General features: G+C 41.9%; 1 protein-coding gene across 4 annotated transcripts in view; it reads right to left on the bottom strand.

The window, feature by feature from the left end:
* GALNT11 (polypeptide N-acetylgalactosaminyltransferase 11) overlaps positions 1-12,074 on the bottom strand; it is a 52,420-nt gene that overhangs the window by 17,975 nt on the left and 22,371 nt on the right. For all 4 annotated transcript variants that reach the window (XM_005880072.2, XM_005880075.2, XM_005880074.2 and 1 more), the window contains exons 3-6: positions 11,057-11,180; positions 8,728-8,894; positions 4,710-4,835; positions 2,267-2,516 (exon numbers count right to left, since the gene is read on the bottom strand). In XM_005880072.2, the coding sequence (XP_005880134.1) occupies positions 2,267-2,516; positions 4,710-4,835; positions 8,728-8,894; positions 11,057-11,180 (667 nt within the window). The remainder of the gene's footprint in view (positions 1-2,266; positions 2,517-4,709; positions 4,836-8,727; positions 8,895-11,056; positions 11,181-12,074) is intronic.

Raw genomic sequence — 12,074 nt, forward strand, 5'->3', positions numbered from 1 at the left:
CCTGAGGGGTCCCAGACTGCGAGAGGGCACAGGCCGGGCTGAGGAACCCCCCCCTTCCCTCCGAGTGCACAAATTTTTGTGCACCGGGCCTCTAGTAGTATATAAGAATGTATAACTTCTAATAATGTGGCAGCTGTTGCCAACAAATACATAAAATCATAACTCACACAAAAAGAAGGTATAAGAAAGAAAAAAACAGAACAGATAGAACTAGAATGCAAATAGTACCGCTGTAATCATAAACACAAAATATATCATTATTGAATGTCATCAGCCAGATGCTCGAATTAAAACACCAAGGTTTTCACACTGGTTTAAAAACATAAAACAAAAGCAACTACATCCTGCTTACCAGGGACACATCTATCCTAATAAAAGGGTAATATGCTAATTAGACCGGACATCTTCCAGACAAAGCCACGGTGGTGGGGGCCGGGGCAGAGGCAGTTAGGGACGATCAGGCCAGCAGGGGAGGGCAGTTAGGGGCGATCAGGCTGGCAGGGGGAACCTGTTAGGGGGAGATAAGGCTGGCGGGGGGCGGGCAGTTAGGGGGCAATCAGGCTGGCAGGGGAGCAGTTAGGGGCATCAGGCCAGCAGGCAGAGGCGGTTAGGGGCGATCAGACCAGCAGGCAGGCGAGCGGTTAGGAGCCAGTGGTCCCGGATTGCAGATTGGACATCCCCTGAGGGGTCCCGGATTGGAGAGGGTGCAGGAGGGACCCCCCTCCCTGTGCACCAGGCCTCTAGTTAAATATAAGACCACAAAAAGATGGACAGCAAAGGGGAAGAAAAGTTATACAATGAAAAACTGATCAAAGCAAAGTTTCACTATTTTAAAAGTATAGAATAAAAGAATTCATAACAAACAGCTTCATTCACCAGAAGATTTAGTAATTCTAAACTTTCATGTATCTATTAAAACAACCTCAAAATATGAAGAAAATAGATAAAGAATTATGAGAAACAATCGTAATGGGAAATTTTATATACCACTTTCAAAAACTGATAGAACATGTAAATTAAAAATTAAAATACAGAATATTTGAGTAACACGATAAACTTGACCAAACTGATATAGAATCCCATCTTTAACAACTGCAGAAAATACAAATTTCCCAGGCAAAGAATATTTACAAAAAGTAATCAAGCTAGACCAGTGGTTCTCAACCTTCTGGCTCTTTAAATACAGTTCCTCATGTTGTGACCCAACCATAAAATTATTTTCGTTGCTACTTCATAACTGTAATGTTGCTACTGTTATGAATCGTAATGTAAATATCTGATATGCAGGATGGTCTTAGGCGACCGCTGTGAAAGGGTTGTTCGACCGCCAAAGGGGTCGCGACCCACAGATTGAGAACCGCTGAGCTAGACCATAAAGCAAATCTCATCCATTTCCACTGAATTAAAATCGTACAGAATGTTTTCAGACCAGAGTGTAATTAAATGAGGAATAAATAACTGTAAAATCTCCCTGTCTGGAAAATAATAAATGCACTGCTAAATAACCTATGAGTCAGGGAAGATATCACAATGAACATATTTTGAAATAAATAATAAAAATGATGTATCATTTGTGGGATGCAGCTAAAGTCATTAGAAGATAATTTATCATCTTCAATAAATAGAAAAAGGTTGAAAATTTAAAAAATCCAAACATCCAACTCCTGGTTGTAAAAAAAGCTTATGTATCAAATAGTCTTCATAGCACTACTCATACTAGCAAAGAACTGAAGATAGTACTAGTAAACCAGCACAGCACACAGGGTACTCCCAAGGTGCCCTTGAAACTTATCCCAGGATACTACTGATTTTTGTCTGCCTTTCTCACTAAGCCACAAATCCTTAAGAGCAGCAGATAATGTCTTATTCATAAATCCTTAGGACTTGGTAGAGTGCATAAAACTCAATAAGTACTCAGAATTTTTAAAAATGTTTTTATTGATTTTTAGAGAGGAAGGGAGAGAGAGAGACAGAAACATCAATGAGAGAGGATCATCATCTATCAGCTGTCTCCTGCATGCCCCTATTGGGGATCGAACCCGCAACCTGGGCATGTGCCCAAACTGGGAATCGAACCCGTGACCTCTTGGTTCCTGGGTCAAAACTCAACTGCTGAGCCACACCAACTGGGCAGCACTCAGAATTTAATGGACAAAGTAAGCCAACACTTTTGCTTCTTGCAAAGAAGAAGGAATTATCTTTAAAATGTTTTTTCTCTCCTGAAGAAGTGCTGGTGGTAATTTCTAATACACAGGAGAAATCTTACTTTATTGGTGCAGTAGCTCCTTCTGGTCCTTCGAGCTCAGAAAGGGGAACAAGATCCCATTTGAAGTGCAGTCCCCAGTTGAACCCTCCACGCACCACAGGGGACGAGCTGTAGGCCAGAGTGTCCGCACTGATGATGTCAATCACTGGGCACACGACTGTCCGCCGGTCCTCTCGGATGGCAGCCAGCAAGGGCTGCAGCCACATCACGTTCACTTCACAGTGGCTGTCCAGGAACACCAGGACTTCTCCTGAGGAGGCAAATGACAGGCTTTACAAACTCATCTGGGGCTGAACAGGCCGGCATCACTCGCTGCCACCACTCCTCCTGTATACCCACTGTCCCTTTGCTGGGTTTAGTTGGGACTTCATTTTTAGACTCTTCTTCCCTCCTTTTTTTGTTTAAACCTACATGAACTGAAGCAAATCAATAAAAAATGAGAACTCCTCTCCATGTAGCCTGCAGTCATATGCAGACTGAATTCAAGGCTTATGACTTTTCTCCTATTTAATTCTACTCAAAGACTTACTGAAAGCAATGAGATAAAGAGAAAATTGTGGAGTATTTGTGGGGAACGGCAAAATTATGCCATTCGAAACACTGTATTGTTACAACATACTACGGAGAGCTTTATTTCTCAGAGACCAATGATCATTTAGTTTTTTTCATTATGATCTGTTAGATATAAGCTAGTTTTGGGGCAGTCTCGGGTTCAGTGTGATTATGTGTAATCTTACTTCATTTAGTTAAGTTGAAAAAAGTAACATTTATAGAATTAAGAAAAATACTAATACATTTCTTAAAGGAACACTGATTTAATTGACTTCACCTCGCACTGACTGATGATGGACAAGGGGAAAATTCTGCCTTTCTGTATTCAATGACACCTAGCCTGCTGTATTTATGCTCTCTGCGTCCTCACCTGTTTGTTCACAGACACAGAATTATACGACTAACTCACTGTCATCATAGAGAATGTTCTTGCCTGTGGTATTTCTGCTATCATTAACTGAAATGGGATGATATTGGTGCTTTAAAAGTCAGCGGTTGCCAACCGGTGGTCCGTGAGGTCTGAAAGGTTGGCGACCGCTGCTTTAAGTGATTTGTGTGAAATCTATAGCAATACATTTCATAGGTAAATCTTTAGAATAAAAATGATATCTGATGATCAAATTACCACTTAACTGCGAGTAATAACCATGAAATTATCAAAGATATTATCAAAGAAACCCTCATTTCCACTCACATTTATCAAGAGGAGTTAAAAATGTCTAAATTTTTTAAAGAGTTATGAATATGATTTCTGTGTGTCCCTCAATCATAACAGTACATTCCAGGCAAAATTCCTAGCTGAAAGACTTCCCTGTTTCTGACTTGGAGTAAACTAATGGTTTGTTTGGGCTGGGAGGATAGCAGTTATATTTTATGCCACGTAAATACATCATCCGACTGAACTGGCAGCAGTACCTAAATAAATTACCTTCATGATTTTTGGGGGGCCATACCCATGCATACATGCAGTATTATGTACCTAATATTTTTAAGTAAATTCATTTAACTTGAATTTATTTTAAAAGGACATTTTTTTACCAAGACCATAAATGACAACCAGGATCACCAACCTTACACAGAGGTAACCTTAAGAAGAAATACAATGGTATCAATATAATATAACTGAAGACTAACCAGATATATGTTCAGCAGAAGATTCTGCATTTGATACCTGTTATTTCTTTTTATAAGGGTCAAGACAGGTGTAAGCTGTGAAGTTTTTAAAAATATAGTGGTACCAATGGAGACTTTCTCCTTGATGAACTTAGGAAAATTACTAGTAAGAGGAAATGTCTTTATAATTATGTAAGTCAATTTTTAAAATGTTTTTTATTGATTTTAGAGAGAGAGAGGAATGGAGAGGGATAGATAGAAACACTGATGACATAAATCGGCCATCTCCTGCACTCCCCACACTGGGGATCGAGCCCACAACATGGGCATGTGCCCTGACTGGGAATTGAACTGGGACATCTTGGTTCATGGGTCAATGCTCAACCATTGAGCAACACTGGCCAAGATGTAAGTCAATTTTTTATCAAACGGTTTGGGCACATATATTTGATATTTTGTTTTTTAAAAATTACAGAACTTCCGCTTATATACTAGTAAGTGAAGAAGATGCAAATATATTTGAAGGGCAGTAATTAACAATAGGGGCCTTTAAGAAAATAGGCCTGAGGATTCTGGAGTTCGCTTCTTTGGAGTTTGCGCTTTGGGACACCAGGGTCAGAGTTCCGAAAAGGCCTTTCCCAAACTGAACAACCTCATCTCTCCCGCTGGCAATGCCCATGTAAGAACCACTTTTCAGACCTCTACAGAATCAGCAAAGGCACCAAGGACAGCCCTCACCGCTCAGCACCCATCAACAACACCCAATGGGAAGTTATACCTGTTGCATGAGCTGCTCCTATCATTCTTCCTCGAATTAATCCCTCACGTTTTGTATTTCTTATTAATTTAATTTTTCCAGGGAGATGTTTTTGGACAAATTCATCTAATTCTCCTTTCAAATCATCTGAAAATAAAGAGTCCCATAATTATTCAAATCACATGAGACACATACAAAGACATTTTATAGCTACTCTAAGGTTGTATCTGGTACTTCCAACAACATATTGTCAAGTAAATATTATAGGGTCTTCTGTTTTATTTTAAAAGAAGATTGTAACTTATCTGATAAGGTGAAAAAAAGGGAAAGAAATGAAGGGTAGGAGTTGGAATACCAGCCAAGAGAAATACTTACCTTATACACTTATTTGTATTTTGACAGCAAGCTAGTACAATGCTTTGCATAAAAAAATGTTTGAAAATGAATATCGAGTCAAAGTTCCACTGACTGCATATAAATCAGATTTAAAACAAAGAAAATGGGATGTAAATGTCTTTTGTTTCAAAGTAATTTATCATATCTTATTCCATTTCAGAATAATTGAGAAATAACTTCTATGGTTCCTACCAAAAATTACATAATAGCAGCAGTAAATATTCCTTTTATTAGTTTAGGACCTTCCAAGGGTGAGTAACTTCTCCCACTTAGTAGGTTGTTTTGTTTTGTTGATGGTTTCCTTGGCTGTGCCAAAAACTTCTTAGTTTGATGTAGTCCCGTTTATTTATTTTTTCTTCTTTCCCTTGCCTGAGGAGACTTACCTAGGAGATATATTACTAAAAGCAACGTCAGAATTTACTGCCAATGTTTTCTTCTAGAAGTTTTATGGTTTCAGGTCTTACATTTATGTCTTTAATTCATTTTGAGTTTTATTCTTATAAGGTGATCTAGTTCCCCCTTTTTTTTGCATGTATTTGTCCAATTTTCCCAACACCATTTATTGACTAATCTGTGTTTACCCCATTGTATATTCATATATCCTTTGCCATAAATTGACCATATAAATGTGAGTTTATTTCTGGGCTCTCCATTCTGTTTCGTTGATCTATGTGTCTGTTTTTATGCCAGTACCATACTGTTTTGATTGTTATAGCCTTGTAGTATAGTTTGATATCCAGTAGCATGATTCCTCCGTTGCTGTGGCTATTCAGGGTCTTTAGTGGTTCCATATAAATTTTAGATTTAGTTGTTCTAGTTCTGTAAAGAATGCCTTTTGTATTTTGATGGGGATTGCATTGAATCCATAGATTGCTCTGGTTAGTATGAACATTTTAACGATGGTAATTCTTCCCATCCATGAACATAATATATGCTTCCATGTATTTGTATCTTCTTCAATGTCTTATAATTTTCCAAGTGCAGGTCTTTTACTTCCTTAGTTAAAATTTTTATTGATTTTTATTGAGGAAAGGAGAGGGAGAAAAAGATAGAAACACCAATGATGAGAGAGAATCATTGATTGGCTGCCTCCTGCACAACCCCTACTGGGGATTGAGCCCCCAACCCTGTCAGGGACTTGAACCATAACCTCCTGGTTCATAGGTCAATGCTCAACCATTGAGCTACCGCGGCCAGGCCTCCTTTGTTAAATTTATTCCTAGGTATGGGGAATAAATTTAATGCAATTGTAAATGGGATTTTTTTAAAAACCAGCACATAAATTTAATAAAATTTAGGTAAAAGACAAATGGGAAAATTTATAGTGTGGGTGAATCCAGGTAAGAATACTGAAACCAACTGATCAATCTTTACATCACCAAAAATGCAACAGATACCATGTGCTTTTTTCAGTTTACATTCAATATTATTATGTATTGGTTTAAGGCAGCGGTTCTCAACCTGTGGGTCGCGACCCCTTTGGCGGTAGAACGACCCTTTCACAGGGGTTACCTAAGACCATCCTGCATATCAGGTATTTACATTACAATTCATAACAGTAGCAACATTTTACAATTATGAAGTAGCAACGGAAATAATTTTATGGTTGGGTCACAACATGAGGAACTGTATTTAAACGGCCAGAAGGTTGAGAACCACTGGTTTAAGGTATACAGCATAGTGGTTAGATAACCATATACTTTACAAAGTAGCCCCTAAATATTTGAAGTATCCACCAGCACCATACATTGTTATTACAATATTATTGACTATATTCCCTATGCTGAACTTTAAATTCTCATGACTCTTTTGTTACTACCAATCTGTACTCAATCTCTTCCCTTTTCACATCTCTGCCATTTCCAACAGTCTCGACATGGCTTCCTCTATATATCCTTAGTTATAAGACTTCTGTTCAGCTAGTCTTCCTTTAGTTATTCAGGTTGATTGTTCTATAATTTACTTGTAATTCCAATTTGGTCCTGGGAGGAGGCAAGTGTAACTTTCACCTACTCTGCAGCCATCTTGGAACAAATCCCAATGAAATTGTTTTCTTTTTGTTGGCTTTTTTGTTAAATCTCACCTGAGAATATTTTCCCATTGATATTTAGAGAGAAACATCTATTGGTTGTCTCTCACACACACCCCGACTGGGGCCAGGGATCAAGCCTGCAACTGAGGTATGTGCCGACGCTTTGGCCACTGAGACAAATGAGCTAAGGCAGGATTGTTTTCTTAATTTCTCTTTCTGATAGTTCATTATCCTATACTAGAGGCCCAGTGCACAATATTCGTGCACTGCGGGGGAGAGGGGTTCCTCAACCCGTCCTGCGCCCTCTCGCAATCCAAGAACCCTCGGGGGATGTCTGATTGCTGGTTTAGGCCTGCTCCCCCCAGAGGAGTCCTTAACACTGCCACAGAGGTGGGAGAGGCTCCCCCCACCACCACTGCGCTTGCCAGCCGCGAGCCAGCTTCCGGCTAAGCGGCACTCCCCCTGGTGGTCAGTGTGTGTCATAGCAACTGGTCGTTCTACTGTTCGGTCAAAATAATGCGCTTACAGTTGGTGAGTGCAGCAGGTGGCGGGAGCCTCTACCGCCTCCGTGACAGTACTAAGGATATCTGACTGCTGATCTAAGCTGTCAGTTGGACATCCCCCAAGGGCTCCTGGACTGCAAGAGGGTGCAGGCTGGGCTGAAGGACCCCCCACCCCAAGTGCACGAATTTCATGCACTGGGCTTTTAGTAGGATAAAAGCCTAATATGCTAAGTGTCCGACAGTTTGTTCAACCATTTGACCAGTGTTATGACGCGCACTGACCACCAGGGGGCAGATGTTCCGACCGGTAGGTTAGCTTGCTGCTGGGGGTTTGGCTGATCAGGACTGGCGGAGATGGCTAAACATGCCCTGGAGCCCTCCCGCAGTCCTTTCACAGTCCTGATTGTGCACTGGTGGGGTCCCTCAGCCTGGCCTGCAACCTCTCGCAATCTGGGACCCCCTCAGGGGATTTCGGAAAGCCAGTTTCAGCCCGATCCCTGCAGGCCAGGCCAAGGGACACCACTGCACAAATCCGTGCACCAGGCCTCTAGTTGGTGTATAAAAATGAAACCAATTTCTGAATAGTGATTTTATATCCTGTTACTTTACCGAATTCATTTATCAGTGCTAGTAATTTTTAGGGGAAATTTTTAGGATTCTGCAAATGACAGTTTTACTTCTTCTTTTCCAATTTGGATGCCTTTTATCTCTCTCTTGTCTAGTTGCTATGGCTAGGATTTCTAATACTAAGCTGAAGAAAAGTGGTGAAAGTGGACAGCCTTGACTTGTTCCCAATCTTAAGGAAAATGCTTTTAGCCTTTTCCCATTGAGTATTATGTTCGCTCTTTTTAAAAGGTAAGCCAAGGGAAAAATTTCAAGGGCCAAGTTTAGGTAGCACAGTTGGTGAACAGATTACAAAGGTAATGCAGTTTCTTCAAAATTATCCCATAATCTTTGGGCAGGCATTTATCTGTGGTTGACTCCATTGCGATTACATGCATAGGGTTCTCCCATCCACTACGTACTGAAGGGTCAGCCTTACTGATGTTATCAATACCACAGGGAACAACAGCCTAGATCCTACATCACCAGTGACGACATTCCTTACCAAAGTCACTGCTGTCATCCACAAGGATGATTTCATGGAGAAGCCGGGCTGGTGTGCGGTCCAGGACGCTGTGCACAGTCCGCAGCAAAGCAGACAAGGCTTCGTTGTAGAAACAAATAACAACACTAGCGACTGGCAGATCTGTAGGGTATATCTTATCTTTACATCTGCAAAGGTGAATGAGAAAAATTCCAACAATTTAAAAGGCTCAAATGTTTTAAGTTATTATTCACTACACCTTAACTACGATCTTATTCTGCTTCTTCCTTGCACTATAACCATTTTTTAAAAAGCATTTAAGGAACAATGTGGTTTCTTACTCAAGAGTTTTACATGTTAATAACTTCTCCCTCTGATAAGTGCTACTCTGCTTATTTTAAACATTTTAAAAACTTGGGTTTTTTTTCATTTTTGGTACATAGGTTACATAAAATCATTGCAAGTATTTTTAAAATATATTTTTATTGATTTCAGAGAGGAAGGGAGAGGGAGAGAAAGATAGAAACGTCAATGATGAGAGAGAATCACTGATCTGCCTCCTGCAAGCTCCACATTGGGGACTAAGCCCACAACCTGGGCATGAGCCCTGACCGAGAATCGAACCGTGACCTCCTGGTTCATAGGTTGACGCTCAACCACTGAGACACAATGGCCGGGCTCATTGCAAGTTTTTAATGCAGCACTTGTAAGTTGAAGTTCAGCTTCTCCTCAGTGAGGTCTCAAAAAGGAAATAGAAATATAAAACTTGTATCTGAAAATTTCATTTTTTACTCAGTAATAGAAAAACATTTGAGTAAACTATATGCATCAAGATAATGGAAGAGCTTCCATGCAAGTACCTAATAGGTGGCTTTATACGACAATAAAAAACCCCCCACCAACTTATAGAATCAAATCAGAATTCCATGCTCTTTTGCCCTTCCACTGGCTAGGCCCAGCCTACCCCAGCCTCTTGCCACTCTTCCATTATAGCTAAACTGAACCATTTGGGTCCCTTTGACAAACTATATAGCTTTATGCCTTAGTCTGTCCCCCTACTCTCTTGCTTCACTGCTCAGTCATCATTGAAAAACTTTCCCTGACCACTCCAGTTTGGGGGCCCCATTTCACTAGTTTCCGTCACAGCCATCATTCTTATGCTACTACAATTACTTGTTTCCTTATTTATCTCCCCTGCTAGACTTGAAGGCCTGTGAACCCAAAAATGTCTTATTCTGTTCATTTTTGAGGCCTAATACAATGTCTAGCAAACAGGTGTTAAAATAATCTATATGTGGAATGACTGACAAACTATCTATAATAATAAAAGCATAATATGCTAATTAGACCAAACAGCCGAACGACCTTCCGGACGTCATTCCGGACCTCCTTCCAGACAAAGCCGTGGTGGCAGGGGCTGAGGCAGGGGCAGTTAGGGGCGATGAGGCAGGCAGGTGAACAGTTAAGGGCTATAAGGCAGGCATGCAGACTGGTTAGGGGTGATGAGGCAGACAGGCGAGCGGTTGGGGCAATCAGGCAGGCAGGCCAGTGGTTAGAGGCAATCAGGAAGTCAGGCAGGGGAGCGATTAGGAGCCAGTGGTCCCGGATTGTCAGAGGGATGTCCTGGATTGCGAGAGGGTGCAGGCCAGGCTGAGCCTCCCCACCCCCCCCGCACGAATTTTGTGCACCAGGCCCCTACTATGAATGAAAAGCCTTTGACAAAACTAAAATAATGAAAACATAAAAGTGAGCAAGGAGTCAAATTCTTCACTGATTTACTGGATTCATGGCAAAAAGGAATACATTAACATTTTAAAAAAACTTATGCTCAGGCCCTAGCTCGTCTGGCTCAGTGGATAGAGCATCAGCCTGCGGACTGAAAGGTCCCGGGTTTGATTCCAGACAAGGGTACATGCCTGGGTTGCAGGCTTGATCCCTAGTAGGGGGCGCGCAGGAGGCAGCCAATCAATGATTCTCTGTCATCATTGATATTTCTATCTCTCTCTCCCTCTCCCTTCCTCTCTGAAATAAATAAAAATATTTTAGAGAAAACAAAACAAAAAAATTTATGCTCATAAGGTTATATAATTACATGCAGTTGGCCCCTCTCTTCTTTCTCCACATTATTTTAACTTTCAAAAGGGACACAGCAAGTTCTAGAATTTTGTTGGTACAGTCTCAGACTATGTGGATTCAAGTGTCATCAGAGTGGAAATGTGGCTTGAGTTATCTAGTATCCGGAATAACAAAGCCTAAGTGCAAAGTATTAACACCACCCTCAGACTTATTACACTGGCACTGACAGTACTATGTCACTAAACTGATTAGCAGAACCCGATAAGGAACGTACGCTGCATTCCTTGTATCTGGCACATCTCTGTGGTAGCCCAAGTGGTTGCGAATGAGCATATTGAAAGCATGCTTCTGAAACCCCAAGTCTCTCAACTCCTGATCATGTTCATTAAAAATCATACCTGCAAAAGAGTGAAGTTATAGTCAGTGCATGAAATCTGCAAAAGATTACCATTATTGTTATGTTATGATCTTAAGAAAATCTTCACTTTAAACTCTCATCTATACTAATAAAAGGGTAATATGCTAATTAAGCCAGGAGACCTTCCAGACGACCTTCCAGACCTCCTCCCGGACAAAGCCATGGAGCGCAGGCTGAGTGGAAAGGGCCTCTCTGTGGGTGGGGATTAATGGCGGAGCCCAGGCCAGGTGGGAAATGCCTGCCTCTGCTCTGCCATTGATCACAGAGCCCAGGCCTGGTGGGCAGGCAGGCAGGCGGTGGGGAGGAGAGGGACAGTTGGGGGTGAGCAGGCCAGCAGGGTGGGGGCAGTTGGGGGTGAGCAGGCCAGCAGGCAGAGTGGTTAGGGGCAATCAGGCAGGCAGGCAGGTGAGCGGTTAGGAGCCAGCAGTCCCGGATTGCAAGAGGGATGTCCAACTGCCAGTTTAAACTGGCGGCAGGAGTGGCATTTGGGGGCGAGCAGGCCAGCAGGGTGGGGACAGTTGGGGGCAAGCAGGCCAGCAGGCAGAGTGCTTAGGGGCGATCAGGCAGGCAGGCAGGCAGGTGAGCAGTTAGGAGCCAGTGGTCCCGGATTGTGAGAGGGATGTCTGACTGCCGGTTTCAGACAGAGAAAGACAAATACTGTAATATTGTATTAATCTCACTTATACAGGGTGGGGCAAAAGTCTGTTTGCAGTGGTGAGTACGCAAAATACAGTATTCTTGTATTATTTACTAGAGGCCCGGTGCACAAATATTTGTGCACTCGGGGGGGAGTGGGGATCCCTCAGCCCGGCCTGTGCCCTCTCGCAGTCTGGGACCCCTCGGGAGATAACGACCTGCTGGCTTAGGCCTGCTC

The sequence above is a fragment of the Myotis brandtii genome, unplaced genomic scaffold, assembly GCF_000412655.1.
Source record: "Myotis brandtii unplaced genomic scaffold, ASM41265v1 scaffold624, whole genome shotgun sequence".
Classification (NCBI taxonomy): Eukaryota; Metazoa; Chordata; class Mammalia; order Chiroptera; family Vespertilionidae; genus Myotis; species Myotis brandtii.